General features: G+C 43.1%; 1 protein-coding gene across 1 annotated transcript in view; it reads right to left on the bottom strand.

The window, feature by feature from the left end:
- Positions 1-27,674, bottom strand: part of TANC2 (tetratricopeptide repeat, ankyrin repeat and coiled-coil containing 2) — a 529,014-nt gene that overhangs the window by 72,799 nt on the left and 428,541 nt on the right. Inside the window, exons 11-15 of the mRNA XM_084857421.1 lie at positions 19,182-19,463; positions 17,819-17,952; positions 15,194-15,425; positions 14,905-15,071; positions 6,074-6,681 (exon numbers count right to left, since the gene is read on the bottom strand). Of these exons, the coding sequence (XP_084713547.1) occupies positions 6,074-6,681; positions 14,905-15,071; positions 15,194-15,425; positions 17,819-17,952; positions 19,182-19,463 (1,423 nt within the window). The remainder of the gene's footprint in view (positions 1-6,073; positions 6,682-14,904; positions 15,072-15,193; positions 15,426-17,818; positions 17,953-19,181; positions 19,464-27,674) is intronic.

Below are 27,674 nucleotides of genomic sequence, written 5' to 3'. Positions count from 1 at the left end.
GCTATGGCCAACAGGATTTGAAGTGGTCACTGGATTGTCCCTACGTAATTTGTTTATTTTATTTATTTATTACATGTCTATACTGCCCAATAGACAAAGCTATCTGGGTGGTTTACAAAGATTAAAAATATTAAAAATACAGTATACCAATTTTAAAAGCCAATTCCATAAAAAACACATGAACAGACAGTATACACAAAATAACATAGATCTAAAATGGCTATTTTGTTAAAATGGCTAGGGGGGAATTTGGAAGACTAGTAGGCTTGTGGCAGGAGACCAAAGGAAGAGATCTGGGGGGGGGGTTGAGTCAACGGCTTTGGGGGCATGTCCCACGGACTAATTGTTATCCTGACCTGTTGCTAGTAAGACAAAGAGAAAGGGTGAAAAGGGAAAAGAAAGTTTTCCAGACACCTGATAAAATAGGTTTGCTCTTAAAAGATAAAACTATGGAGGGGGTAAAATTGGCAGAGAAAGGTGACCCCAACATAGCAACCTACTTAAAAAGTAAAGGAGAAGATCCACGGGGCAAAGAGGCTTTTAATGCTGAGAATCCCATTTTCTCATTTGAAAAGCAATTTGAAGTATACAGAAAATCAAAATCCAAACCCAATGAAAAGCAAATTAAAGTAGCTTGTCTCTGGGGTGTGTACACTTGTGCATGTAAATCAACATGTATGGTGGAAACTCAGAGAGAAGAAAACGAAGAGTTAAAAAGTCAGAATAAACACTTGATGGAAATAAATGAGCAGCTGAAAGTACAGAATAAAGCTGTTTGTGCTCAGCTAGCACAGATGATGCAAGACAATGTTGAAAAGAAAGAGGTTTGGAGAAAGGAAAGAGCAAATAAATAGAGTACTTGATAAAAGAAAAAGGGGACTCAAAAGCTGCTTTAAAATTTTTGATGCAGACCAAGAGTTGTGAAGGAACAAACATAGTTGAATAGTTAAATGCCAGAAAGAGATCCTGAGGTTAAAAGGAACTCTGAGACTAAAAACAGCAGTCATACCTACTGTAGGGTTGGGTAGACCACCTCAAAATACCTAGCCAGTGTGCACAGTAACTCCAAGTGCACCTACACCCCCATATGAGGGGGCTGAGTTCCCAGAAGATATTGGGATTTAATAGATGATATGTTCCAACAAGAAGCAGAAAAGGGTATGAATCTTTAGAGAAGGAGAGAGTCCCTTTACCCTTCCTGGTAAAGTACAGGTGTGAGTGGTAGACATACAGCTGCAGGATGTGTGAGTATGCTTTATCTTTGCTTTGTTGCTGAGTGGAAGGTTTGTATGCTTGTTACACTTTATCTTTCTTTAATAAATACATTTAGCTTATGTAAATCTGAGTGAATGTGAACACTCTTATCTCAGTCCCCAAAGGAACCTCGCCTACAACATCAGAGCCAAGCTGGGACTGTTTAAAGTAAGTGTGCCTAGATATCCAATACCAGGGACCCTGAAATTTTAGCCTCCAGTTTTTCTCTTACAAGGTCAGCTCCCTGGTTTAACAGGGAGTTGAGGGCAATGAAACAGGAGGGACGTCGGCTAGAGAGCCACTGGAGAAGAACTCAGGATGAATCTGACCAAACATGGCTCAAATACCATTTAAAGTAAAACACCACGTTGGTGAAGGCAGCAAAGAAAACTCACAGTTCTGCACCTATCGCACAGAACAGACCAGCAATGCTTTCACATACTGTGTGAGGCCTCCTCTGCCTAGACAAGATGGGGATCTTATTTGTCAGTACAAAGCCAGATTTGGAGAGTGGAATTCAACCTGGAATTCAGGGGTTGCACTCCCCCTGAAGGATCAGGTCTGTGACTTGGGAGTGCTTCTTGATCCTATGCTGACCCTGGATCTTCAGGTCACAGCAGCAGCAAGGAGTCCTTTTGCACAATTGTGCTAGGTGTGCCAGCTGCAACCTTTTCTGAATTGGTCTGACTTGCCAACAGTTTTTCATGCCTTGGTTACATCACATTTAGACTATTGCAACTCACTCTACATGGTGCTAACCCTGAAAAATTTTGGGAAGCATCAATTGGTGCAAAATGTGGCAGCTAGGCTGCTAACAGGTGCACAGTATCGGGACCATATTATACTTGGTCCTGAAAGGCCTGCACTGGTTGCCAGTTTCTTTCTGGGCTCAATTCAAGGTGTTGTTCTTCACATTTAAAGCCCTAAACAGCTTTGGACCTGACTATCTAAGCGGCTGCCCACTTTGAGCCTGCTGAAGTACTAAGATCTGAGGGAGAGGCCCATTTGAGGGCACCATTACCTGCAAAAGCCTGTTTGTCAGGCAAGCGTGAAAGGGCTTTCTCCTGCATTGCCTCAAACTACGGAATGCGCTCTCTCAAGAGCTACAATTGGCCACCACTCTATTGTCCTTTAGAAAGGGTGTAAAATGCATCTTTTCAATGTAGCCTTTTCAAATGTGTACTTTTTAATGGTTTAACTGTTTTTAATGTACTTGTTTTTATTGTTGCGAAGTTTTATTGTTTCAAATTGTTGTATACCCCCTTGATAACTTTTAAGCAGATAAGGCAGTATATAAATGTTAATAATACATAATTAAATAATAAATAATAAGAGCAAGTTAGGCGGGTGGCTACCAGGAAGAGGGCCTTTTCTGCTGTGGCAACCTGGCTGTGGAATGAGCTCCCTAGAGAGGTTCGCCTGGCTCCTACATTGTACTCCTTTTAGAACCAGGTGAAGACTTTTTTATTTTCCCACCATTTTAGCACTCTAGTCTTTTAGCTCTGCTGTTTAAAATCTGTATTTTAAATTTCTGCAATACTGCTAGATTTTATTCTGCTTGTAATTTTATACTGTAGTTTTAAGCTTTCATCTTTTATATTGTTTTATGTTGTACTTCGTAGTTTTAATTTTTGTGAACCACCCAGAGTACTTTGGCAATCGGGCAGCGTATAAATAAATAAATAAGTAAATAAATGAATTTCAAACTTATTAGCAAGCAAATTTTTTCATTACTGAACATCAGTTTAAATCAGGGCATCTTTTTCCTCAGCTGAGCTCAGATACCATACATGACCTGGGCTGGGGAAAAAGCAGCTGGAGGGTAAGGTTAAATGGCACGATATCCACTGGGTGGGTCATCCAGAGTTTTGGAGTCATAGAATCATAGAATAGTAGGGTTGGAAGGGGCCTATAGACCATTGAGTCCAACTCCCTGCTCAGTGCAGGAATCCAAGTCAGAGCATCCCTGACAGATGGCTGTCCAGCCCCGTCTTGAATGCCTCCAGTGTGGGAGAGCCCACCACCTCCCTAAGTCATTGGTTCCATTGTCATATTGCTCTAACAGTCAGGAAGTTTTTCCTGATGTTCAGCCGGAATCTGGCTTCCTGTCACTTGAGCCCATTATTCAGTGTCCTGCATTCCGGGATGATGGAGAAGAGATCTTGGCCTTCCTCTCTGTGACAACCTTTCATGTACTTGAAGAGTGCTATCCTATCTCCCCTCAGTCTTCTCAAGCCGAAACATGCCGAGTAATTTCAGTCTCTCCTCATAGAGCTTTGTTTCCAGTCCCCTGATCAACCTTGTTGCCCTCCTCTGAACCCTCTCCAGCTTGTCTGCATCCTTCTTAAAGTGTAGTGCCCAGAACTGGACACAGTACTCCAGATGAGGCCTAACCAGTGCTGAGTACAGGGGAACTAGTACTTCCCAGGATTTGGAAGCAGTGCTTCTTTAGCCCAAAATGGCATTTACCTTTTTTGCAGCCACATCACATTGTTGTCTCATATTCAGCTTGTAATCTACAACAATTCCAAGATCCTTCTCACTTATAGTATTGTTGAGCCAAGTTATCGCCCATCTTGTAACTGTGCATTTGATTTCTTTTTCCCAGGTGCAAAACTTAGCATTGATCCCTATTAAATGTCATTCTGTTGTTTTCTGCCCAGCGCTCCAGTCTATCAAGATCACTTTGAATTTTGTTTCTGTCTTCCAGGGTATTAGCTATCCTGCCCAGTTTTCTGTCATCTGCAAATTTGAATAGCATTCCCTGCACCTCCTCATCCAAGTCATTAATAAAAATGTTGAAGAGCACTGGGCCCAGGACCCCGCTCGTAACCTCTCCCCAGTTTGACAGGATACCATTGATAAGCACATTTTGAGTCCGATTCTGTAGCCAACTGTGGATCCACCTGATACTTGTTTCATCTAGCCCACTTTGAGCTAGTTTGCTCATCAGGATATCATGGGGCACTTTGTCGAAAGCTTTGCTGAAGTTGAGGTATATTATGTCTACAGCATTCCCACAGTCCACAAGGGAGGTGACCTGATCAAATAATGAGATCAGATTCGTCTGGCCACATTTGTTCTTGACAAATCCATGTTGGATTCAAGTAATCACTGCATTGTTTTCAAGGTGCTTCCAGATGGATTGCTTTATCATCTGCTCCAGAATGTTCCCAGGGATTGATGTCAGACTGACAGGTCTGTAGTTCCAAGGTTCCTCCTTTTTGCCCTTTTTGAAGATAGGGACCACATTAGCCCTGCTCCAGTCATCTGGCACTTCACCCGTCCTCCATGATTTCTCAAAGATAATAGACAGTGGTTCTGAGACTTCATTGCCATTAGTACGCTGATGACATGCAGCTCTATTTCTCCTTTTTGTCTTCATTAGGAGAGGCTGTGGATGTGCTAGATCACTGCCTGGCTGTAACAATGGACTGGACGAGGGCTAATAAACTCAAGCTCAATGCAGACAAGACTGAGATGGTATTAGTGGGAGGTTCTGAGCAGAGGGTGGGTGTTCATCCTGTTTTGGATGTTGTTGCACTCCCCCTGAAGGAGCAGATTTGTAGCTTGGGGGTTCTCCTGGATCCATCACTGTCACTTGAGGCTCAGGTGGCCACAGTGGCATGAAGTGCCTTCCACCTGCATCAGCTGGTGGCCTAGTTACGCCTCTGTCTGGACAGGGATTACCTGACTTCAGTAGTCTATGCTCTGGTAATCTCCAAGTTAGATTACTATAATGAACTCTATGTGGGGCTGCCCTTGAAGACTGTTTGGAAACTGCAGCTTGTGCAAAATGTGGCAGATGGATTGATAGTAGAGATCAGAAGGTCTGAGCATATAACACTGATTCTGGCCTGCTTGCACTGGCTGTCTAATGTTTCTGGGCCCAATTCTAGATGCTGATTTTAAACTATAAAGCCTTACACAGCTCGGGACCAGAACACCATATGCCTCTCCCAGTATGAACCTGCCCGGACACTACAATCGTCGTCTGAGCTCTTTTCTAAATGCCTCCTCCAAGGGAGGCTTGGAGGATGGCAACAAAAGAAAGGGCCTTTTTGGTGGTGGCCCAATATTTTATTGTTTGTTTGTTTGTTTGTTTATTTATTTAATTTCTATACCACCCAATAGCCAAAGCTCTCTGGGTGGTTCACACCATAACTGGTTTTTAAGCATTTTTAAATTGTTTAATATTTTAATTGTTTTACATGTTTTTTATATTAAAGATTTCATATTATGTATTTTGTACTGTAATTCTTGTGAGCCACCCAGACAGCTTTCACTGTTGGGCAGTATAGAAATGAAATAAAATGAAATGTCAAGTGAGAGTTCAATTCCCCTCACCCATTCACCATTTTTACTCTAAAAACTGGATCCCCCACTTCCTGCTTATATATGATTCAGACAGACCCATGTTTAAAAAAATGCGTAGGTCTCCCCCCAAAACATCCTAAAAAAAAGGCCCTTCACCTCATCGAAGGCAAGCAGCATGCCCTCAAAGACCACCTCCTTTCCGATGACCGTTCACATCCATACACTCAGACCTCCACAAATAAAGTAGAGAGAATGGTCCTAAACAGATGCAGATCACTAGACACTGATCAACAACTAATTTTCCATCCCTACTCCAGGCAGTCTGGTATTTATCCTTGGCCAACACTGAGTTGATACGATACAAGTGTAGTAAGTACAGTGTTAGGTTTCAATGGTTGCATTTCTTATAGCTGTATCTCAATATCACCACCAAGGGACACATTTATTCAAATGAAATTATCTCTTAGCCATCTTTCCCTGTTAAAATTGATGAGTTACTTACCTAGGGTCACAGAGGAACTTGGTTTTTTCTCCTTCTTCTCGCCAGATCAGCCACTCTCGAAAAGATGGATGGACAAACATTCGGGTCATATCTCTGCGCTTGATAAGAAACATGGAGAGGTTCTCCATCCTCTGCTGAAAGTCCTCCCATTCCAAGGTACCTTCAATATTCCCTGCATTGATGGCCTGAAAAATATGCTCATCAGTCAAGGGGTGCAGAGATGCCACTGCCACATTCAAGAGAGGCATTACCCGGTCAAAGGAAGACTGTGTTGGGAACTTCATATTGCATTGCAGTAGGTACACCTCTGAAAGGGAGACAGGAACTACCTTATAGCTGGAGCTTTTTAACACCAAATAGCCCTTTTCTATTAGATCAAATGTGAGCTTAAGGTACAGGTAGGATCCTTGACTCAGGGTTTTGAGATGAGAACTGAGTTTGCCAAAAGTTGTGTTGTCCATTTTGCCATTAAGAGAGATGTTATTCTGTATCTCAGAGCTGCTGTGTATTCGGTGCAGGATGTAGGCTTGGAGATCCTGATCTATAGCTTCATTCTCTTCCAGTTTGTCCAGAAATATCCTATGGAAGGGCAATAACTTAATTATTTCCTATAAGGAGAAAAAAAGAATAAAGTAAATTCTAAGTCAAACATTGTAGGAATACATTCAGTCTCCCACTGAGGTATATGCATTGGCACATTTTCACTTTCCTAGTGGAAGAGTTACAGGCCACACATGGTGACGCTGTCATACTAGCATAAAATGGGACTACTCTATCATGTATATTTATGTTTTACCCTGCTTGTAAGCCCAAAAATCCTCCCAGAGTGGTTTAAATAGACCAATAATAAGAGAGTCCCTGCTTTTAGCTGTATAAACTAAAGACATGACAAAAGGAAAAGGGATTGAGGAGGAGGAGGAGGAAAAAAGCAAGCTCAGGCACTAATTCTTAGTTATACCAGTAAATTCTTAGTTATACCTGTTAAACGTCCTTGGGACATACAGTTAAACTAAAAAAAAAAAATTAAAAGCCAAATTTTCAAATTACCTCCCCAAACCACAACAAACAAACAAAAAGAGAGGGTGGAGCTAACATTATCTACAGATTCTTTGCTGGGTTGCCAATGCACTCTATAGGTGGAGGACACTGACCTGTATGCAAGCTGCAGCTGCATCAGTTGGTCCAGAAGGTATATAAGCAAGCCAGTTCCCAGGGAGCAAGTTCACTAAGTGAGGTCACAGGAAGAACTAAGAGGAGTTTGGCAGCAGAGTCTGGCAGAGGGTGTCCCTAACAAAATCTCCCTACAAGCTAAGGGGACAGTGTGTGCTGCACTGGTAGCGAAGACAGAGGACCCACAAGGAAGAGAAAATGGACGGATTCAGCAGTGGTGACCTGCAAGGTATGTGGTATGTTTGTTTTCCTGCCTGAAGATAACATGGCGTACACATGTGCAAGTGCAAGCTGGTTGCATTACTAGAAGAAAAGGTAAGAGGTCTGGAACAGCAAGTGACACACCCCAATGTATAAGAGAGGATGAAGAGTTATTGGAAAGGACACATTGCAAGGACAACTGCAGGGGCCACTTGGACAGAGAAGCAGGATGAATGGAAGGAGGAACAGCCTGCATGGACAATAGTGACACTCAGGAGGAAAAGATTCAGAAGGCACTCTGTACCACTGGAATTAAGAAACTGCTCTGAAGTGCTTGCAGAAGAGAGTGGCTCTGGGTCTTCAAGGGAAATTCTACAGCAGACCTTGCTGGACAGGAAGCTGGAGCCTTACAGAACAGAGGGAATGGAACCACTGCCTGCAGCAAGAGGAAGAGAAGGGTGGCTGTGGTTGGTGACTCCCTACTGCAAGGAATAGATGTGGAAGTGTATGGGCCAGTCCCATGGGCTGAAGAAGTATGTTGTCTCCCAGGAGCACAGACTGGAGGCTGCCGAATCTTATCAAGCCCACTGATAGTTATCCCCCACTGCTCATCCATGTGGGAACAAATTATAATGCCAAGGACAGCCATGACAGTATTGTGTCAGACTATGAGACTCTAGGAAGGACACTCAAGGGCTTTGGGTCTCAAGTGGTGTTCTCATCCAGCCTTTTGGTCCATGGAAGAAGACTAGAAAGGGAAAGAAGAAATCTGTACGTGAACAAGTGGCTACCAAGATGGTGTCGTCAGGAGAGATTTGGTTTCTGGAACCATGGTTTATGCTTTTTGATAAAGAACTGCTGCTGGGAGATGGACTGCACCTCATGAAGACTGTGAGGAATGTGTTTGTCTGGAAGAATGGAGATTTTGAAACTGAATCCCGTGGGGTATGGAGACAAAAGCCCAGAGGTAAGGACTACAGATAAGGGCTCATGCACTGTAGCAGGAACTGGGAGAGCAGCTGTAGTGGCGCCTGTTAGACCTTTTAATAAAAAATGCAGGGAGACCATTGGAGCATAAAGTTCATGGTTTTCGATGTTTTTACGCTAATGCTCAGAGTATGTGAAATAAATAGGATGAGCTGGACTTGTTGATTCAAGAAGGTAAATATGACTTAATAGGTATAACTGGGACTTCGTGGGATGACTCCCACAACTTGAATATAGCAACTGAAGGATATAACTTGTTCAAAATGGACAGAAGCCATAGAAATGGGGGAGAAGTTGCACTATTCTGATAGAAATGTACACTCTGCATAGACATTCAAGAGAATGAACATGGTGACCCAGTTGTAAGCATCTGGGTTAAAATAAATGGAGGAAGGAATAAAAACAATACTGTGGTTGCAGTCTACTATCAACCACCTCGCCAAGATGAGGATGATGCTTTCCAAAAATAAATTGTGCATATTTCAAGGAAAGATGTAGTAGTAATGGGGACTTTAATTACCCTGATATCTGTTGGGAGACAAACTCTGTCAAGTATGGTCTCTCCAGGAAGTTCCTGACTTGCCTTGCTGACAACTTTCTCCTTCAGAGGGTGGAGGAAGGAATGAGGGGATGAGCCATCATTGATTTGATTCTGACCAATAGGGAAGAGTTAGTTGATGAGGGGAAAATAGCAGGAAGTTTGGGGGAAAGTGACCATTTAATGTTCAAGGTCTTGATTTTAAGAAAAACTAATGCTGAGTGTAGACCAACCATTACCTTGGTCTTCAAGGAAGGTGATTTTAATAAATCCAGGGCAATTATAAGTAGGATTCTATGGCAGGAAATCTAACAGAGAGAGAAAGAGAAGGTGCAAGGGAGGATTGGTCACTCAGGAAAAGTACAGGCAGATAGCCTGGAACTGCAGAGATGGTGTCTGAATGAGCTGAGGCTGGCATGAGATGCTAAGAATAACAAAAAGGGCAGATATGTTCAAAGTAAAAGAAGAACAAAAGTAGTGGTAGACCAGCTGCTCAGTGATGATGGTAAAATGCTAAGCGGTAATCAAAAGAAGATCTGTGTCCACTCTGGCATATGTGACAAACAGGCTGAAGGGGCAGGAGTGCAGCTTGAGGTTGACAGAGAGATGGTCAGGGGATATCTAAGCACCTTAAATGAGTTCAAGTCTCCACGTTCAAATGAATTGCATCCTAGGGTGTTGAAGGAACTAGCAGTGGACTCTCAGAACCTCTCTCTTTGAGAAATTCTGGAAAACAGGTGAAGTAGCAGAGGACTGGAGGAGGGCAAATGTTGACCCTATCTTCAAAAAGGGCAAAAAGTAAAATCTGGGGAATTATAGACAAGTCAGTCTGACATCAATACCTAGGAAGATTCTAGAGCAGATTATAAAGTGGTTGATCTGTAGGCACCTTGACACTGATACAGTGATCACTGGAAAGGAGCTAGCATGGATTAGTCAAGAACAAGTCCTGCCAGACTAATCTTATTTCATATTTCAATCAGATAACTTCCCTAGATCGTGGAAATCCTGTGGACATCTTGACCTCAGCAAGGCATTTGATAAAGTGCCTCATGATATCCTAATCAGCAAGCTTGTTAAGTGTGGGCTGGATGGCATGACTATTAGGTAGATCCACAGCTGGTGGGAGAAGTGTACTGAAAGAGTGCACATCCATGGTTCTTCATCAGACCAGATGGATGTATTGAGTGGGGTACTGCAGGGCTCTGTCCTGGGCTGGGTACTTTTCAACATTTTTATTAATGAATTGGAAGAAGAGATGAGGGAAATGTTTATCAAATTTCCAAATTGGATGGGTATGTAATACCTTAGAGGACAGAAACAAATTCAAAATGACCCTGATAGGTTAGGAAACTGGGAAGAAGAATTAAATGTAATAGAGACAACTACAAAGTTCTTCATTTAGGAAAAAGAAATCAAATGCACAGATGTAAGATGGCATCTTTTCTTCTCTGTGTTTGTAAGACACACCTGTGGCAGGGCCTGTGTGTATTAAAGCACCTCTATCTGTAACATATTAATACGGCTAAAATAAACTTCTACAGGCTTATGGGCTGGAATTAAATTAAAGGTGGAATCACACATTTGGTGGAGTCTAGGGATGGACAAACAAGTGATGTTTGAGTTCATCAAGGTCCTCAGTTTTCTACCTCAATGCTTGTTTCGCCTGGTTCTTGTTCCCAAACTCAAGTGCCTTTTTTTCTTTGAAACAGGAAAAGTGCGCATTTTTGAACAGGAAGAATGCACATTTTTCCAGGCACGGACCCAGATGCATACTTTCCCTCATTGAATAAAGCATAAAAATGCATTTTGAAGTGCACATTTTTCAAAAAGGATGCAATTGCTGAACACAATCCCAAGCTTAAGAACGTGGGAACTTTCCTTGAAAAGTGTAATAGTGTTCAGGCTTGCAAGCAGAGCATTTTCATCTATTTTTCAAACAGCAGGTAACTTCTTGTGCATCCCCAGTAGAGTCTTAGGTATGGGAATTATGATGAAAGGTATGATTTGAAGTGGAAAGATAAGGACCAGAATGAGGCTGTTTGAAGTCTCTCTTCCGCCTGTTTGCTCCATAATATGGATAGAAGCCTGGCCAGAGGAAAATGGGCCAAGTGTATAGTTCTGGTATAAGCCACTGTTACAATTAACTGATAAGTGCTTTTGTTTCTTAGGGTTTGAGAGGATTCTCTTACTACAAACAGTGCCTTCACTTAAAAGTGTTTTCACTTCACTTACTACAAAAGTGTCTTCACAAGTGTCCTCTTTTGTGTTCAGTGCTCCAGGACATTAAAAAAATATATGTTTAATGCTCAAGCAGATGTTCTGGTTATATGTCCTATTAATAGTTCATGTCCCAGCTAGTCAGATTAATTTATCTTTCATTGTATTTTAATTAATCAGTCACCTTCCCAGTCTGATTTATGCATCTGTTATGCAGCCTATAAAATTTAGGTAATAATAAACCTTTTAGTCTCAAAGATTACACAGTACAAAAGAACATAAGAAGAGCCATGATGGATCAGATCAAAGGTCCATCTAGTCCAGCATTCTGTTCACACAGTGGCCAACCAGCTGTCAACCGGGAACCCACAAGCAGGGCATGAGCGCATCAGCACCCTCCCACCCATGCAACTGGTGTACATAGGCTCACTGCCTCTGGTCCTGGAGGTAGCACATAGCCATCAGGACTAGTAGCACTTCATAGCCTTTTCCTCCAGGAATTTTTCCAACCCCCTTTTAAAGCCATCCAAATTGGTGGCCATCATGACATCTTGTGGTAGCGAATTCTATAGTTTAACTATGTGCTGTGTGAAGAAGGACTTCCTTTTATCTGTCCTGAATCTCCCACCAATTAGCTTCATAGGATGACCCCACTGGGTTCTAGTATTTTGAGAGAGGGAGAAAAATGTCTCCCTATCCACATTCTCCACATCATGTATAATTTTGTAGACTTCTATCATGTCTCCCCTTACGCTCCTTTAACTTTTTACAAAACTTAACATTTTGTTTCTACTGAAGGAAAACACTATTAAAAATATTTGATTTTGCTGAAAAGTCTTGTTTGTAAAAGAAAGCAAACTATTCCTAAGCAAATCAACAGCTTTTGATTTCAGTATCCACCTTCAATACCCACACACACCAACACCAACTGCCAATGACTGACTACAAAGAGAGGTTGCTTACCTGTAACCATCATTCTTCAAGTAGACATCAGTACATTCACACATATGAACCCTCCTCTACTGTCCCAGTGTGCATGTCCCTAGCAGGTTCCCACCTTTTCCCTCAGTTCCTTGAGACCATCCATTGCAGCCTCAGAACTGAGTGGAGCTTTGGTACCAATATTGATATCAACACCAAACCGGGGAAGGTTGGTGGGTTGTGTGAATGCACAGATGACCACTCGAAGAACTGCAATTACAGGTAAGCAACCTATCTTTCTTCTTTGTGGTCTCTGTGCATCACACATATGGCCGAGTAGCAAGCTGACTTACCAGTGACGGGTTTGTGCAAGACAGCGGACAGAACTGTGTGGGCAAAAGAGCAGTCTGCTCTAGCCTGCACATCAATTCAGTAATGGCTGATGAAGGTTGAGTGTTTTGACTAGGTAGCTGTCTTGCATAGTTCAAGAAGGGAGACTCCTTTCGCAAATGCCACTGACAAAGCCATGGCATGAGCTGAGTTAGTTCAGATTGGATCGGAAGGTTGAGGCCAGCCAGTTTATACATGAACTTAATAGCATGGACCACTCAGGATGACAGTCTCTGTGGTGACACTGGTAGTTCTTGCTGCTTCCTACCACAGCACACAAATAAGTGAGGGGACTGACGAAAGGAGTCAGTCCTCAATTTGTAGGATGCTAACGCCCTTCAAACATCCAGGGTAGGAAGAGTAGATTCAAGCAGAGTAGAAGGAAATGGAAAGCTGGGAGTATGACGTCCTGATTCAAGTGGAACTCAGACACCATTTTGGGCAGGAATATCATGTTTGGATGGAGCACCACTTTATCACAGTGGAAAGCCATATATGGTGTCTAAGATGTATATGACACACACAGTTCGCTGGAGTGACAGGCTGATGTAATAGCCACCAGAAAGGCAGTTTTCCAAGACAGGAGATGGAAATCTGACATTGCAAGTGGTTTGAATGGCTTGGCAGTCAAGGCCTGCAGAACAACTAATAAACTCTAAGTCGGTACCAGGAGCTGAATGGAGGAGCAAGACTCCATACACCCCAAAGAAACTGGTTAGTGAGAGGGTGCAAAAAACCAGAGAAACTGTCCACTTGAGAGTGAGAAACAGAGACAGTCAAAAGATATACTCTCAGGGAAGAAAGTTTTAAACCCTTGTCATAAAGAGACAAGATAAATTGTAAAACTCAAAGATGGCTTGTGAGTAGCATCCAGAATGTGTTTTACCATGTCAGGGACCAAAGGGTAGAAAAGGGTCAACAGACCCTCCATACTGTTAGTCATAGCGTGTCAAGGTCTGGATGGCGTATCTTGCCTCAATCCCATGTGATCAGGTCTAGTATCGATGGAAGCCAATGACACTCCCCATGGGAGAGTTGAAATAGAGGAGCAAACCAAGGATGCCTTGGCCACCATATCATGATCAGGATACAATCTGTCCCCTCTGCCCTTATCTTTGCAAAGCAGGAAGGGTGGGAAAAGATAAAATAGCATTCCTGTCCACTGGAAGACATAAACTTCTTGTCCACCCCCACTCTGCTGCAAAATGTTGGGCAAATGGCATTGACCACCCAGGCGAACAAGTCCACCTCCAGAGTGCCCCAAAGGTGAAACAGATCTGCAAAGATTGCCCTATCTAGTTTCCAGTTGTGGAAAATGGAGTAGGTCCAACTCAGCTGGTTGGCTATGGCGTTGTCCACCCCAGCAACATGCACTGCAACCACACCAATCAGATAGGAGATGCACCAGTTGAAGAGCCTGAGGGTTAGGTCAATCAGAAGGAGAGATTTCTTACCCCCTTGCTTGTTCAAGTAGGAAATGGTGGTGGTATTGTCCGAGACTACTTGAACCAAGCGACCCATGAGCTTGGTCTCAAAAGCCAGCAGGGGCTTCTCAACTACCAACAATTCCAAGAAATTGATGTAATGAGTGGATTCTGCCTTGGTCCACACCCATTGCATTTCCAAGGGCCCACAGTGAGATCCCCACCCTGATAGGGACACATCTCTGGTTAGGATTCGAGATGGGGAAGGCTAGAGAAACAGGAGTCCCACACCCAGGTTGGAAGGGTCTATACACCACACCAAAGTGTCTGTCACGTCGGGGTACACAAAGACGGGTATGATGGGTGTCCCAGAGGGGGCTGAATACCCAGATACACCAATTTTTGAGCATCGTCATCCTCAACTGTGCAAAAGGCACTACTGCAGTAGTAGCCACCATCAGTCTGAGTAACAGCTGGACTTGCAATGCACAGGTAAACTTTTGAGTGGATAGCTCTCCTGCATCAATGCTGATGCATGGTCCAGAGGAAGGAATGCTTGGCCCACTATAGGATTAACTGCAAGTGCCAAGAGGGTTGCTTTACTTTTTAAAATATCAGCCCTCTACACTGCGCCCAAAGCTGCTTTTGAAAGCTAGAGGAATATCAAAAGCAGTTTATGATGAGGCACAACCATAAAAGTTCAGAAGTCCTCATTGAACTCATCGAGCTCTCTCATCGAACTTTCTGGATTCTTAACTTGTTAGCCTTTTGGGTCGGAAGAGACCCTTTCTTTGAATTGTAAGCGTCATTCACTCCTGAGAAGTGACACTTCAGCTCTGGCAAGCAGGCCAAACCCATAAATGGTCATACCAGGTCTAATTGAAGCTGCCGTCAATGGAAAGAGTTGTCCATATTCTGATGTTTAGTGAGAAATAAGCACGAACTGTACTTAAGAGTGGAAAAACTACTCCCCAACCTACCTGTAGACTTGTTCTAACTGTCACAATCAGCTTCAGCCAGGTTGGAAATTTCCCTATCATTTTGCTGAGGAATGATACTATTGTATCCCCATAATCAGGTTTGTGAAATTCAGCTTCATTTAAGCCATCGATCAATATGATGAAATCTTCATTGGGGATCTTCCGCTCTGAGAGTTTGTGGGGGTCGGGGAAGGGGGAGAAATACATACACAAAAATTATTCAGGCTATGCTTTAAAATCATGATTCAGTCATATGCTGCTATCAAAGTAAACTCATGTTTTTCATTACCTTTATGAAGACTTTCCAAGGGCTCCAGAACCCCCCTCCGGAAAGAAGCCAGGGGATCCTGAACACAGGATCGCAAGCTAAGCATGCTCTGCAGATGTGGTTCCCGCAACAGCTGTTCTCTGTAGGCAACAAACTGGGGGGAGCGGCAGAGCAAGGCTGCCACATTGTGTACAAACTCTGGCACAAGACAGGTGTAGGCATTATCAGCTTGGCAGTAATGATAAGCAACAACCTACAAAAGGGGAAACAAACATCAGTTCCTCAAGGGACAGATGTGAAATGAAAGAGGCATTTGCTTGCTAGTTTTTATTCACTGGGACAAGAGGAAGGACCCCATGCTAAATGTCTGTGACAAGAGGAACTGAATGGAAAGGAAGTTAGTCCTTTAAAACTATTGCAACTGCCATGCCATCTGAAGAATTACAGCACAGCTCTTTGCTGATATAAGCAGTGACAGGTTCTAACTTGTTTGTTAGAAAACACTGCTTGGTATATCGTGTCATAAGACTACAGCTCCAAGTTTCACTTTGGATTTCTAAAAGAGTCAAACGTGCAGACCTTTCTTTCTTTTTCTGCTGGCATCTTTGCCTCTACCCCTGAAAGGGAGGAAGACCCAAGACCATGCTGGCTACAATGTCTCATGCAGGATGGTCAGCAAGGGGAGGGGCATGGACACTCCCATTCAAGGCAGCCATGTTTCCCCTGCAGCCACTTTGGCAGCAAGTCTGCCCACCCACGTAAATGTCAACAGGACAGGATTAACCTGTGGGGGCCCAAGTAGGAATGGTGTGGTTCCATGTTTGGACTGGCTACTAGGGGACTTGAGTCTGCTTGGTACAGTAGTCAGTTGGGTGATAGAGGTTCCCTGTAATTGTGGACCATTGTTATTTATTAGGACATAACTGATGAGCGCCCTGAGCCTGGTGAAGTGAGGCTTGCCAAACCAACCCCTCAAGGCTGAACAGCTCAAGGAGACCTGGGAAGGTAAGCTACTCTTTGGGCTCCAATGGCCTCATTAAACACAACACTGACCAATTCAATGATGTTTGAAGGCCCTCCACAGTGCACAGTTAAAGTGTTTAGGCAATGAAGGGCAAAATTGGTTCTAGCAGTGATCTGATGCTTGGAACTTCAGTAGCGTCACCTTTCTAAAGTCTATTGCAGGAACTGCATTTTTAGCTCTCACCTTGGCAGCAGGTGCCCACACTGAAAAGGTGTGGAGCTGTCTTTAAGTAGTGTTGCAAATCAGACCCGTCAAGTTAATAAAGTTAGGGATCATAGTTGAAACCAGTTACTGTGTCTTCATTCATGATGCAAGAGCACAAAGGCTAACATGCACCTTCCAAACATCTTGCTACATACAGAAGCTACAGTGCTTTGCGAAGGACCAGTGTGCAGATCAACACATGGCCATAAAGCTATTTACATCTGCCCAAAGTGAAATTCAGTCCTCAAACTACAACATGCAGATCAATTATCTGTTCTCAATATGAATATTTATTCTGAACCCAATAGAAGATATTTGCAAAATTCAGACTGTTATCTTTTTGGTCAAGAATTGGTATAGTAGCACAAGAGCTATGGTTAAGCAATGGAGGAGGCAAAGAATATGTGGGAAGAGAACATCTAAAACCTAGAACCTTTTACAGATATAGTCCTACCTCTATGAGGGCTACAAAAATGGGGCTATGGAAAACTCACATTAAGTACTGGATTGGAGAGCCAATCCAGGTATAGTGTGGTATAGTGGTATAGTGGTTAGAGTGCTGGACTGGGGAGAGTTGGGCTCATGTCCCCACTCAGCCATGAAGGTTACTGGGTGACTTTAGGCCAGTCACTGACTCTCAGCCTAACCTTGTTAGGGCTGTAGTGAGGATCAAATCGAGAGGAGGAGGAGGATCATGTATGCTGCCTTGGGCTCCTTGGAGGAAAATGTAATAAATAAATAAATTGGGCATCAAATTGCAGCTGACTAAAACCCTTGAGGGTACTGGTGGGGAGAATCCAAAAGGTTCTCATAAGAGAGAATGAAGTGAAACATTCAGGAAGCCTCTGTTCATACGAACCAAGCAGGGACAAAGGTTCATCTTAGCATAACATAAAGATTTGTTCTGTCCTTTTCCTTACTTATCTTTACTGGATAATTCAAAACTACATCAGGGATTCCATTTTGTTTTTAGAACAGTTTATGGCTTAGGATTCGCTGCAGCTGATTTTCTTTAATTCCGCCCCCCCCCCCCAACACTGGTCATTTAATTCAACAATGCCTTCATATAGTGATGTCACTGTTTAAAACAAACAAACAAAAGTGAATATTTACTGGTATCACCTTGCAGGAAAGAATTCCTACTTGACAGTGGTGAAGGAATAACCCCAAGAGGTGGTTCTTCTACCATTATTGGAACTTCTATGTAAGCAGAAGTAATATTTCTGGAATCATAAAATGGGGAAGATGGATTCCACTATTCCCATTTTAATATATTATCATTTATTAATTGTAAAGGTGCCTAAAATATATTAACATCTTTCTTGAATGTATTTGCTTTGCTGCATCCATATTCATGTTTTGGTAAGAGACAACTGAAAACAGAACGAAAAGGAGACATTTAAAAGAAAAAAAAATACCTGTGCAGCAAGCCTTCGCATAGCCTCTTCCTGACGTCTGCGCATTTCTGGGGTTCCAGGGCAACTCCCACTGGTGATGGAGGAGTGAGCAGAAGGTGGCTGAGTTAGGGGAAGCTCTCGGTTTGCATCAACATCTGCAATGCAGAAACCAGGGGTGGGAAGATGGGGGATCAGCAATCATTCCGTCCCTTCCAGAGTGCTCCAGTAAATCCTTCTCTGGGCTGGCTTTCAGTAAACAGGAATGGTTACTTAGGATTTTAATCTTGGCAGAATGCAATCAGGGGTCTATCCGGTGTTTTTAAGGATATAGTGTTAGGTAGTGGGTCTGTGCGTACATTCAATCAGGAGGATGGGAGAAACACCCTAATCTGTTCTCCATCTCACTCTGTATACATTATCATAATTATGAACTCAGTGCAAGGAATTGTGGTTGTGAAATATGAAAAAAGAGTGTGATCCATACTCTGTTTCCCTATCCCCAATCAGAGAAAAAAAGATCCAGAGTCTTACAGATTACATAGCATCCTAATATCACACCACTCTTGTAAATGTTTTTTTTTTATTTTTTATTGTAGACCTAGATCTGAGAGAGAGGCAAGTAAATCATATCCATGCATCGCAAGGGACAGCCCAATGACCCTTACATAAGTCAATAAACTGGAAGGGTCAGAAAATGAAAGTCAAATGCAGGAATAGAGAAAGGGGAAGATGAACATTAAGCACTCCAAACCAAAATGGCTCCATATGAAACTAGGACTGCTTACAATGTAGGCACGGCTACAGTGCCCCCCGCCCACAAGCATGTCTTCATTTGAATGTTTATAATCACCATGAAGGCTGGAAATGCATAAATACTACAAAACTCATCCAAAATTTTGTAGATTAAAACAACCCAAACTGACTTCTACTGCTGGCCACTGAAAATAGCTTTCCATAAGATCCTTCAGTTTGACCTCTGTCAGATTTCCAGACGGAGAACTCTATAATTGTGAGGCTAATAATTCTTTGTATCTAATAATTCTTTGTATCTATCCTCACTGAATAGGCTTGGCATCAAGGTGTTTCAGTTAAATGGGTGCTTTCCACACAAAAGTACATAACCATAGGCAGACTGCTGTCAACACTCTTACCTGAACCGATGTTGCAATAAAAGGGAAGACACCCTAATTCACTGGAAGCTCATATAGTACAAGATTGGAAAATGATTAGTCCACAATCCTTACAAAGGAATGTTTACACCCACAAGTGCAAAGAACTGTCTCAACCTGCCTGTATAAGGGAGAGGAGCACGTCCTTCTCAGATACTATGTAACCTATACAAACATGCAACAGGTTAATCCAACTAGTACATCTCTCCACTTACGTTTTGGGGAGGCATGTGGACTGTCGGAGGCAATCTGCCTCATGCGTGTGCCATGACAGCTCAGCGCTACTAGTCTGGAAATGATTGCTGTCTTTCCAAAGCCAATGTTTCCAACTATCACCACACCTCTGTTCACACTGGCATCAGCACTCTGCAATTGTACATCAATCTCCTGGAACACCCAGTCCCGACCAACAAATACAGACTCTGTGGTGATGCTGGGCACCTCAAAAAGCAGTGGTTTCAGAGAGATGTCGGGAGGTCTGTAAGGTGCAAAACGTACTGCGAAGGAATAAAGAATATACAGTTCAGCAGTTCTATAATCAGTTATGGTTAGGGAAGCATACAGCATCATCTTCCAGTCCTGGACAATAGTGTGGTTTTGTCTTAACACAGATGTCATTGGCTACCATAGTGCTGCTCTATTCAGATGTAGAGAACTCAGAAAGTGAAAAAAGGCTAAGAATGATGTAACTGAAGGGGAAATGATTTTGTGGTCTCTAAAGGTACTTAACCTCTCTTTTTTAATAGTGACTAAAAATGGGGGTGAACAGATATTTTGGATTCCATTTTGTAAATTTTCCATACATTGGCTGTTCTGGGTATTCTCCTCTGGTTGTCTTCCAATAAATTACAGAAATTCTCTATAATACTGGAATTGGCACATGAACAAGTTTGCTCTTGCCAGAGCTTCTCATTCCTTCAACTGGTGCACATGAAACTGTTTTTACCTCCAAGTAAGCCATGAGATCATGTACACTGAATCTGTGGCCCAGTTCAGACATAATGGTAAGACATAGTTCTGGGGGACATAAGCCAACAACGAACTGTGGCTTTTGACTCTGGCTTGTTGGGGAACAGACAAGCCAGATTTCTGGATTCACACACAATGTAAAGTCCATGGTTTGTTGAGCTGCTCCTGCCTACAGCAGGAGTGATTGGCTAGTGTTTACAAGCACCGATCTTGACCACTACTTTACAGACACTGCTGTTTGTCAATGATAAGCCACAGTTTCCTCAGAATTGTTACTTACCATTATGTGCAAACCAGTCCACTGAGTACTTCTAAAAACAACAATATGCAATTGTGTGCACAATTGCACCAACATTCCTTTTAATTAATGGAAAGCATAAGGAGGGCTCCCTCTTTGGATGTGCAGAGATGAATACTTAGACATACAAAACTTTCACTGATAGATTATATGGAGGCACAGAGCCCTTTTCCAAGATCAAGTTGAAGATTCTTGTTTGCTGTTTAATTGAATAGAATGTTTTGAAGTCCTGAACAATGCCACTCTGCAACTTGCACCTTATTCTAGAATGGAATCCCCTAAAAGGCTTTTCTAACTGTTGTCTCTTTAGGGCTGGAGGTAGAAGTATTCTATCTCCCCCCCCCATAAGTACTGAAAGTATTTCAATACTTAATAAGTATTTATTAAGAAGAAAGCCTGGTAGATCACTAGTACTAAGGGAAGATACATTGAAGATCATGTTGACTGGGCTCAAAAGTGAGCTTGCTGGAACTCAGCAAGGCCTTGTAAGCCAGTCGGTTTGCAGTCAGGACCCAATGAAGCAGCTCAAGCCATTCATTCTCTTGTATCCCAGAATTTTATTTCAAGCTATTTAGAGACTACGTTTCCATGATGCCCTTAATGGGGAGAGAGGCAGAAAAAGCTGCAGATGGACTTAGGGGTTGCCTAATGATAAAGATATTTGGCCTTTCAAAAATCTTTTGACATATGTTCCTCACCAAAGATGCCTGAGTAAACCTGGCAGTCATGGGATAAAAGGACAGGTCCTCTTATAGATTAGTAACTAGTTAAACAAAACCCAGAGGGGTAGCTGTGGTACTCTATTGCAGCAAAAACAACAACAAAAAGTCTTGTGGCACCTTAAAGTCTCACAAATTTATTATGACATCAGCTTTTGTGGACACTGTCCACAAAAGTTGATGCCAGAAGTGTTAACTAAGCAGACTATCCTCACAAGGGAGGGAACCCACTTTTCCTGAAGAATTGGTTGAGGAGGAGCAGGAGAAGAAAAACAAATGCTGTTGTCTGTATAAAGTCAGATATAGTTCAGAACTTCTCTTACCCGCCATTAGTAAACTTTATGAGGTGAGGTGGCTGAAGGTTTTTTCATGCCTTTTTAAAACTGTAAAACCTATTTAAAAGTCCCATGCCTGGTAGCGGAGCAATGAGGCACTCTATATGCAACATCCTCAGTACTTCCAGGAACATGACATCACATAGTCCTAACCTTCCTTTTGGTATAATCTGCTGCCTGCAGCTATGTGGGAGAAGTTAAAGGTGGTGGTGGGGAGACATTTGCGGAGGCTTATTAAATCCTTGTTATGCTGAAACCACTGGGCTTTTGGAAAAGCCAAAAGTTCCAGTTTGGGGGAGTAAAATTAGATGCTTTATGAAGTACTAGGATTTTATAGGGAGCCCATCCTGCCCTTCCTCCTCCCTCTTCGAATTTTCCTTGCAAGCAAGCTCACAGCAGTGAGCATGTAAGAGAAGCAAGGTAGATAGAGTGGGGAGAATGAGCACACTGTGGAAGGAAGGGTGGCAGTGCTTTCTGCAGTTTTCAAGGCTGTTGCCTTCATGCTGTACCCCCTATAAGTCTGCTATGGGAGTGAATCCTAAAATTCCCTAATCACTGCAAGGCTACTGAGCACAGAGGGAAGAAGCAGGTTTGGATTAAGGTGGAATTACATCATTGGGACAGCTCAAAAGATTCAGGACACAGCTCAGAGGATTTGGGCCACATGCTCTGATGTGCCTAGCTATAGCAATGTCCATGGATAGCAGTAACAGGACACAGCATGTTCCTGGGCATTCTACAGGGCCTGATTTTAGCCAGACATCACCAAGACTCAGCCCTGGGTCATGTAAAGAGGAATAAAAAATAGAAGGCCTCTGAATGTTTGAACAGTAACATCCAGTTAAACATCTGCATACCATTGCTATTATAAAACTCTAAAACACACCCACTGCATGCAGTCCCCATAGCTATTCCATCTCAAAAAGGATATAACTGAAGTGGAGAAGGCACATAAAAAGGCTATTAAAATGATTAAAGGGGCACTGGTTTTCATGAAGTGACTAACATATTTGCTTTCAGTTAGTGTACTATACTCTCCTACCAGCAGCTTTGATATACATCAAAAATATGCATCTCAGTGAGTTCATGAAAACAGCTTCACAGGCACATTTCGTATTGGCCAGTGTACCGCTGAAGTTGGAAGGAATGCAAACGCCTTCTCATCTAACTCTGCCAGGATCATCCAGTCAGCAGCCTAGCCCTCCTCTTCTCCAATCAAGCTGTACAGTCCCGACTGCAACATGCCACAAGCAAAAAGCAGCAGTTGCACAGCAATAAGTAGAAATACTCCCAAGCTCACACTTCGGGGCTCAGAAGTAAAAGTCTCAGGGGACTTGTAATACTCACCAAAATGTTGAGGCAAGTATTGCAAGCCCTGAAATTCTTTTCTGACTCTGATGAAAATCTGAGTTGAAGAGGAACTCCTCTCAAACACCAATTCCACCCACCTGCCTGATCCCCCAAGCCACCTTCTCTTTAAACCCCGTTTATCTAGGGGTGGCAGCAGCCAACAGGCACTTGGGCAGGGAAAGAAGGAGATCTAGCCTTCTCTTTGGTGTCTGATGAACTACACAGCAGCATACCAGGACACTGCAGTAGCCCTTGGAAAATGACAATTTCCAGGGGACACTGGAGCCTTGAATCCTGAATGGGGATTTCAACTTCGGTCTCCCCAGAGTAAAGGTCAAGCTAGATGTGGCACCGATCAGGATCTCTACAGGTGTTTTTTCTTCTTCTTTTAATTAGCAGTCCCACACAATTATTTTGAACAGCATGGAAGTGGTGATAGGGAAATAGTTTGCTTAACCCCTTCCTACTATTCTTTTCCCCCAATGTGAGTTCTGAAGCTATTAGTTCAGTGGGTGAAAACATACAATTACCAGCTTTTTTGGTTGTAGTGGCTGAAGTTTAGATTGGTGAAACAGCATGGGAGGAAAAGGTTAAATATCCTCTCTCCCAATACCACCTCCCTGATCTGCAAAAAAGCCACATGGGACTGCTGATCTGTAAACAAAACTAAACAAAAACAAAACCCCCTCCAAAAGATAGAGATCATAAATCCCATCACATCCAGTCTGACCCTAAGAACTCTGCCCGCAATACCATTTTGGCATTCTAGTAGCTTACAATCTGAGAGACATGATACAAAAGAAAGGAGGGGTGGGGAACAAAGACGAAAACAAGCAAATGCAAGTAAAAACTATTATATCAACTTTACATAAAGGTTACACAATGACAGGTGCAATGGCCACTTCAGAAGACATTTATCTCAGAATCATAGAATCACAGAATAGTAGGGTTGGAAAGGGCCTGTAAAACCATCGAGTCCAACCCCCTGCTCAATGCAGGAATCCAAGTCAGAGCATCTCTGACAGATGGCTGTCCAGCCTCCTCTTGAATGCCTCCAGTGTGGGAGAGCCCACCACCTCCCTAGGTCATTGGTTCCATTATCGTATTGCTCTAACAGTCAGGAAGTTTTTCCTGATGTTCAGCTGGAATCTGGCTTCCTGTAACTTGAGGCCATTATTCTGTGTCCTGCATTTTGGGATGATGGAGAAGAGATCCTGGCCTTCCTCTCTGTGACAACCTTTCAAGTACTTGAAGCGTGCTATCCTATCTCCCCTCAATCTTCTCTTCTCAAGGCTAAACATGCCCAGTAACTTCAGTCTTTCTTCATAGGGCTTTGTTTCCAGTCCCCTGATCATCTTTGTTGCCCTCCTCTGAACGCTCTCCAGTTTGTCTGCATCCTTCTTAAAGTGTGGTGCCCAGAACTGGACACAGTACTCCAGATGAGGCCTAACCAATGCTGAGTAGAGGGGAACTAGTACTTCCCAGGATTTGGAAGCTATGCTTCTATTAATGCAGCCTAAATAGCATCCGCCTTTTTTGCAGCCAAATGTTGAAGAGCACTGGGCCCGGGTCTTCTTCTGTTGTCTTCCAACTTTTTTTCTTGTTGGAATTGTTTGTAATTGTGCCTTTAGAACTTCCTTTTTTTTTAAACTCCCACCCATCTTGGATTCCTTTTCTCATTAAAGTCGCTTGCCATGGGACCTTACTGATCATTGTTCTGAGTTTATTCAAATTGGCTTTCCTAAAATCCAGGGTATGCGTTTGGCTACACTCAGCTTTTGCTTCCTTTAGAACCAAGATATACCCTTTCATGGATCACTGCCTTGTTGCGGCAAAGGGGCTTGCGTAACTCAGTGAAGCCATAAGCTATGCCATGCAGGGCCACCCAAGACGGACAGGTCATGACAGAGAGTTCTGACAAAATGTGGTCCACTGGAGAAGGAAATGGCAACCCACTCCAGGATTCTTGCCAAGAAAACCCCATGGAACGTATCACAAGGCTAAAAGAGATGACGCCGGAAGATGAGCCCCTCAGGTCGGAAGGTGTCCAATATACTACTGGAGAAGAGCAGAGGGTATTTCCAAGTAGCACCAGAAAGAGTGAAGCGGCTGGGCCAAAGCCGAAAGGACACTCAGCTGTGGATGTGTCTGGTGGTGAAAAGAAAATCCGATGCTGTAAAGAACAATATTGTATAGGAATCTGGAATGTCAGATCAACGAATCAAGGGAAGCTGGAGGTGGTCAAACATGAAATGGCAAGATTGAACATTGACATCTTGGGAATCAGCGAACTAAAATGGACAGGCATGGGCGAATTTAATTCAGGTGACCATCATATCTACTACTGTGGGCAAGAATCCCTTAGAAGAAATGGAGTAGCACTCATAGTCAACAAAAGGGTGGGAAAAGCAGTACTGGGGTACAATCTTAAAAACGATAGAATGATCTCAGTACAAATCCAAGGCAAACCATTCAACATCACAGTAATTCAAGTCTACGCCCCAACCACTGAGGCCGAAGAAGCTGAGGTTGATCGGTTCTATGAAGACCTACAACACCTTCTAGAACTAACACCCAAAAAAGATGTCCTCTTCATCATAGGGGATTGGAATGCTAAAGTAGGAAGTCAAGAAATCACCGGGATAACAGGCAGGCATGGCCTGGGTGTACAAAATGAAGCAGGACAAAAGCTAATAGAGTTTTGCCAAGAGAACACGCTGATCATAGCAAACACTCTTTTCCAACAGCACAAGAGGCGACTCTACACATGGACATCACCAGATGGTCAATATCGAAATCAGATTGATTATGTCCTTTGCAGCCAAAGATGGAGAAGCTCTATACAGTCAGTCAAAACAAGACCTGGAGCTGAATGTGGCTCAGATCATGAGCTTCTTGTTGCAAAATTTCAGCTTAAAATGAAGAACGTAGGGAAAACCACTAAACCACTCAGGTATGGCCTAAATCATATCCCTTATAAATATACAGTGGAGGTGAGGAATAGATTTAAGGGATTAGATCTGATAGACAGAGTGCCTGAGGAACTATGGACGGAGGTCCGTAACATTGTTCAGGAGGCAGCAACTCAATCCGTCCCAAAGAAAAAGAAATGCAAGAAAGCCAAGTGGCTGTCTGATGAGGTTTTATAAGTAGCTGAGGAAAGAAGGGAAGCGAAAAGCAAGGGAGAAAGGGGAAGATATACCCAACTGAATGCAGAGTTCCAGAGAATAGCAAGGAGAGACAAGAAGGCCTTCTTAAAGGAACAATGCAAAGAAATAGAGGAAAACAACAGAATGGGAAAGACTAGAGATCTCTTCAAGAAAATTGGAGATCTCAAGGGAACGTTTTGTGCAAAGACGGGCATGATAAAGGACAAAGAAGGCAGGGACCTCACAGAAGCAGATGAGATTAAGAAGAGGTGGCAAGAATACACAGAAGAACTATACAGGAAAGATCTGAATGTCCCTAATAGCCATGATAGTGCAGTCACTGAACTTGATCTGGACATCCTCGAGAGTGAAGTCAAGTGGGCCTTAGGAAGCATTAGTAACAACAAAGCTAGCGGAGATGACAGTATTCCAGCTGAGCTATTTAAAATCCTAAAAGATGATGCTGTTAGTGCTGCACTCAATATGCCAACAAATTTGGAACACTCAGCAATGGCCGCAAGACTGGAAAAGGTCAGTTTACATTCCAATTCCAAAGAAGGGCAACGCCAAAGAGTGTTCAAACTACCGCACAATTGCGCTCATTTCACATGCCAGCAAGGTGAAGCTCAAAATCCTACAAGCTAGGCTTCAGCAGTATGCGAACTGAGAACTACCGGAAGTACAAGCTGGGTTTCGAAGAGGCAGAGGAACTAGAGATCAAATCGCCAACATTTGCTGGATCATGGAGAAAGCAAGAGAATTCCAGAAAAAACGTCTATTTCTGCTTCATTGACTACGCTAAAGCCTTTGATTGTGTGGATCACAACAAACTGTGGCAAATTCTTAAAGTGATGGGAGTACCAGACCACCTTACCTGTCTCCTGAGAAACCTGTACGAGGGTCAAGAAGCAACAGTAAGAACCAGACATGGAACAACCGAGTGGTTCAAAATTGGGAAAGGAGTACGACAAGGCTGCATATTGTCACCCTGCTTATTTAACTTATATGCAGAGTACATCATGAGAAACGCCAGGTTGAATGAATCACAGGTCGGAATTAAGATTGCCGGGAGAATTATCAACAACCTCCGATATGCAGACGATACCACCCTAATGGCAGAAAGCGAAGAGGATCTAAAGAGCCTCTTGCTGAAGGTGAAAGAGGAGAGTGCAAAAGCTGGTTTGAAACTCAACATTAAAAAAACAAAGATCATGGCATCTGGCCCGATCACTTCCTGGCATATAGAAGGGGAAGAAATGGAAGCAGTGACAGATTTTACTTTCTTGGGCTCCAAGATCACCGCAGACGGTGACTGTAGCCATGACATTAAAAGACACTTGCTCCTTGGGAGGAAAGCTATGGCAAACCTAGACAGCATAGTAAGAAGCAGAGACATCACCTTGCCGACAAAGGTCCGTCTAATCAAAGCTATGGTTTTCCCAGTAGTAATGTATGGCTGTGAGAGCTGGACTATAAGGAAGGCTGAGCGCCGAAGAATCGATGCTTTCGAACTGTGGTGCTGGAGAAGACTCTTACGAGTCCCCTGGACTGCAAGGAGGTCAAATCAGTCCATCCTAAAGGAAATCAACCCTGAGTGCTCACTGGAAGGACAGATACTGAAGCTGAAGCTCCAATATTTTGGCCACCTAATGCGAAGAGAAAACTCTCTGGAAAAGACCCTGATGCTGGGAAAGACTGAAGGCAAAAGGAGAAGGGGATGGCAGAGGATGAGATGGCTAGATAGCATCACCGATGCAATGAATATGAACTTGAGCACACTCTGGGAGAGAGCGCAGGACAGGAGGGCCTGGCGTGCTATGGTCCATGGGGTCACGAAGAGTTGGACACGAGTGAACGACTGAACAACAACAAGAACCAAGAACTCAAG

Source organism: Heloderma suspectum, chromosome 5 (genome assembly GCF_057233095.1).
Source record: "Heloderma suspectum isolate Gila_16-S chromosome 5, 16-S_ref, whole genome shotgun sequence".
NCBI lineage: Eukaryota > Metazoa > Chordata > Lepidosauria > Squamata > Helodermatidae > Heloderma > Heloderma suspectum.
Note: the sequence above shows the minus strand (reverse complement) of the source record. Positions and strands in the feature narration are given on the sequence as shown.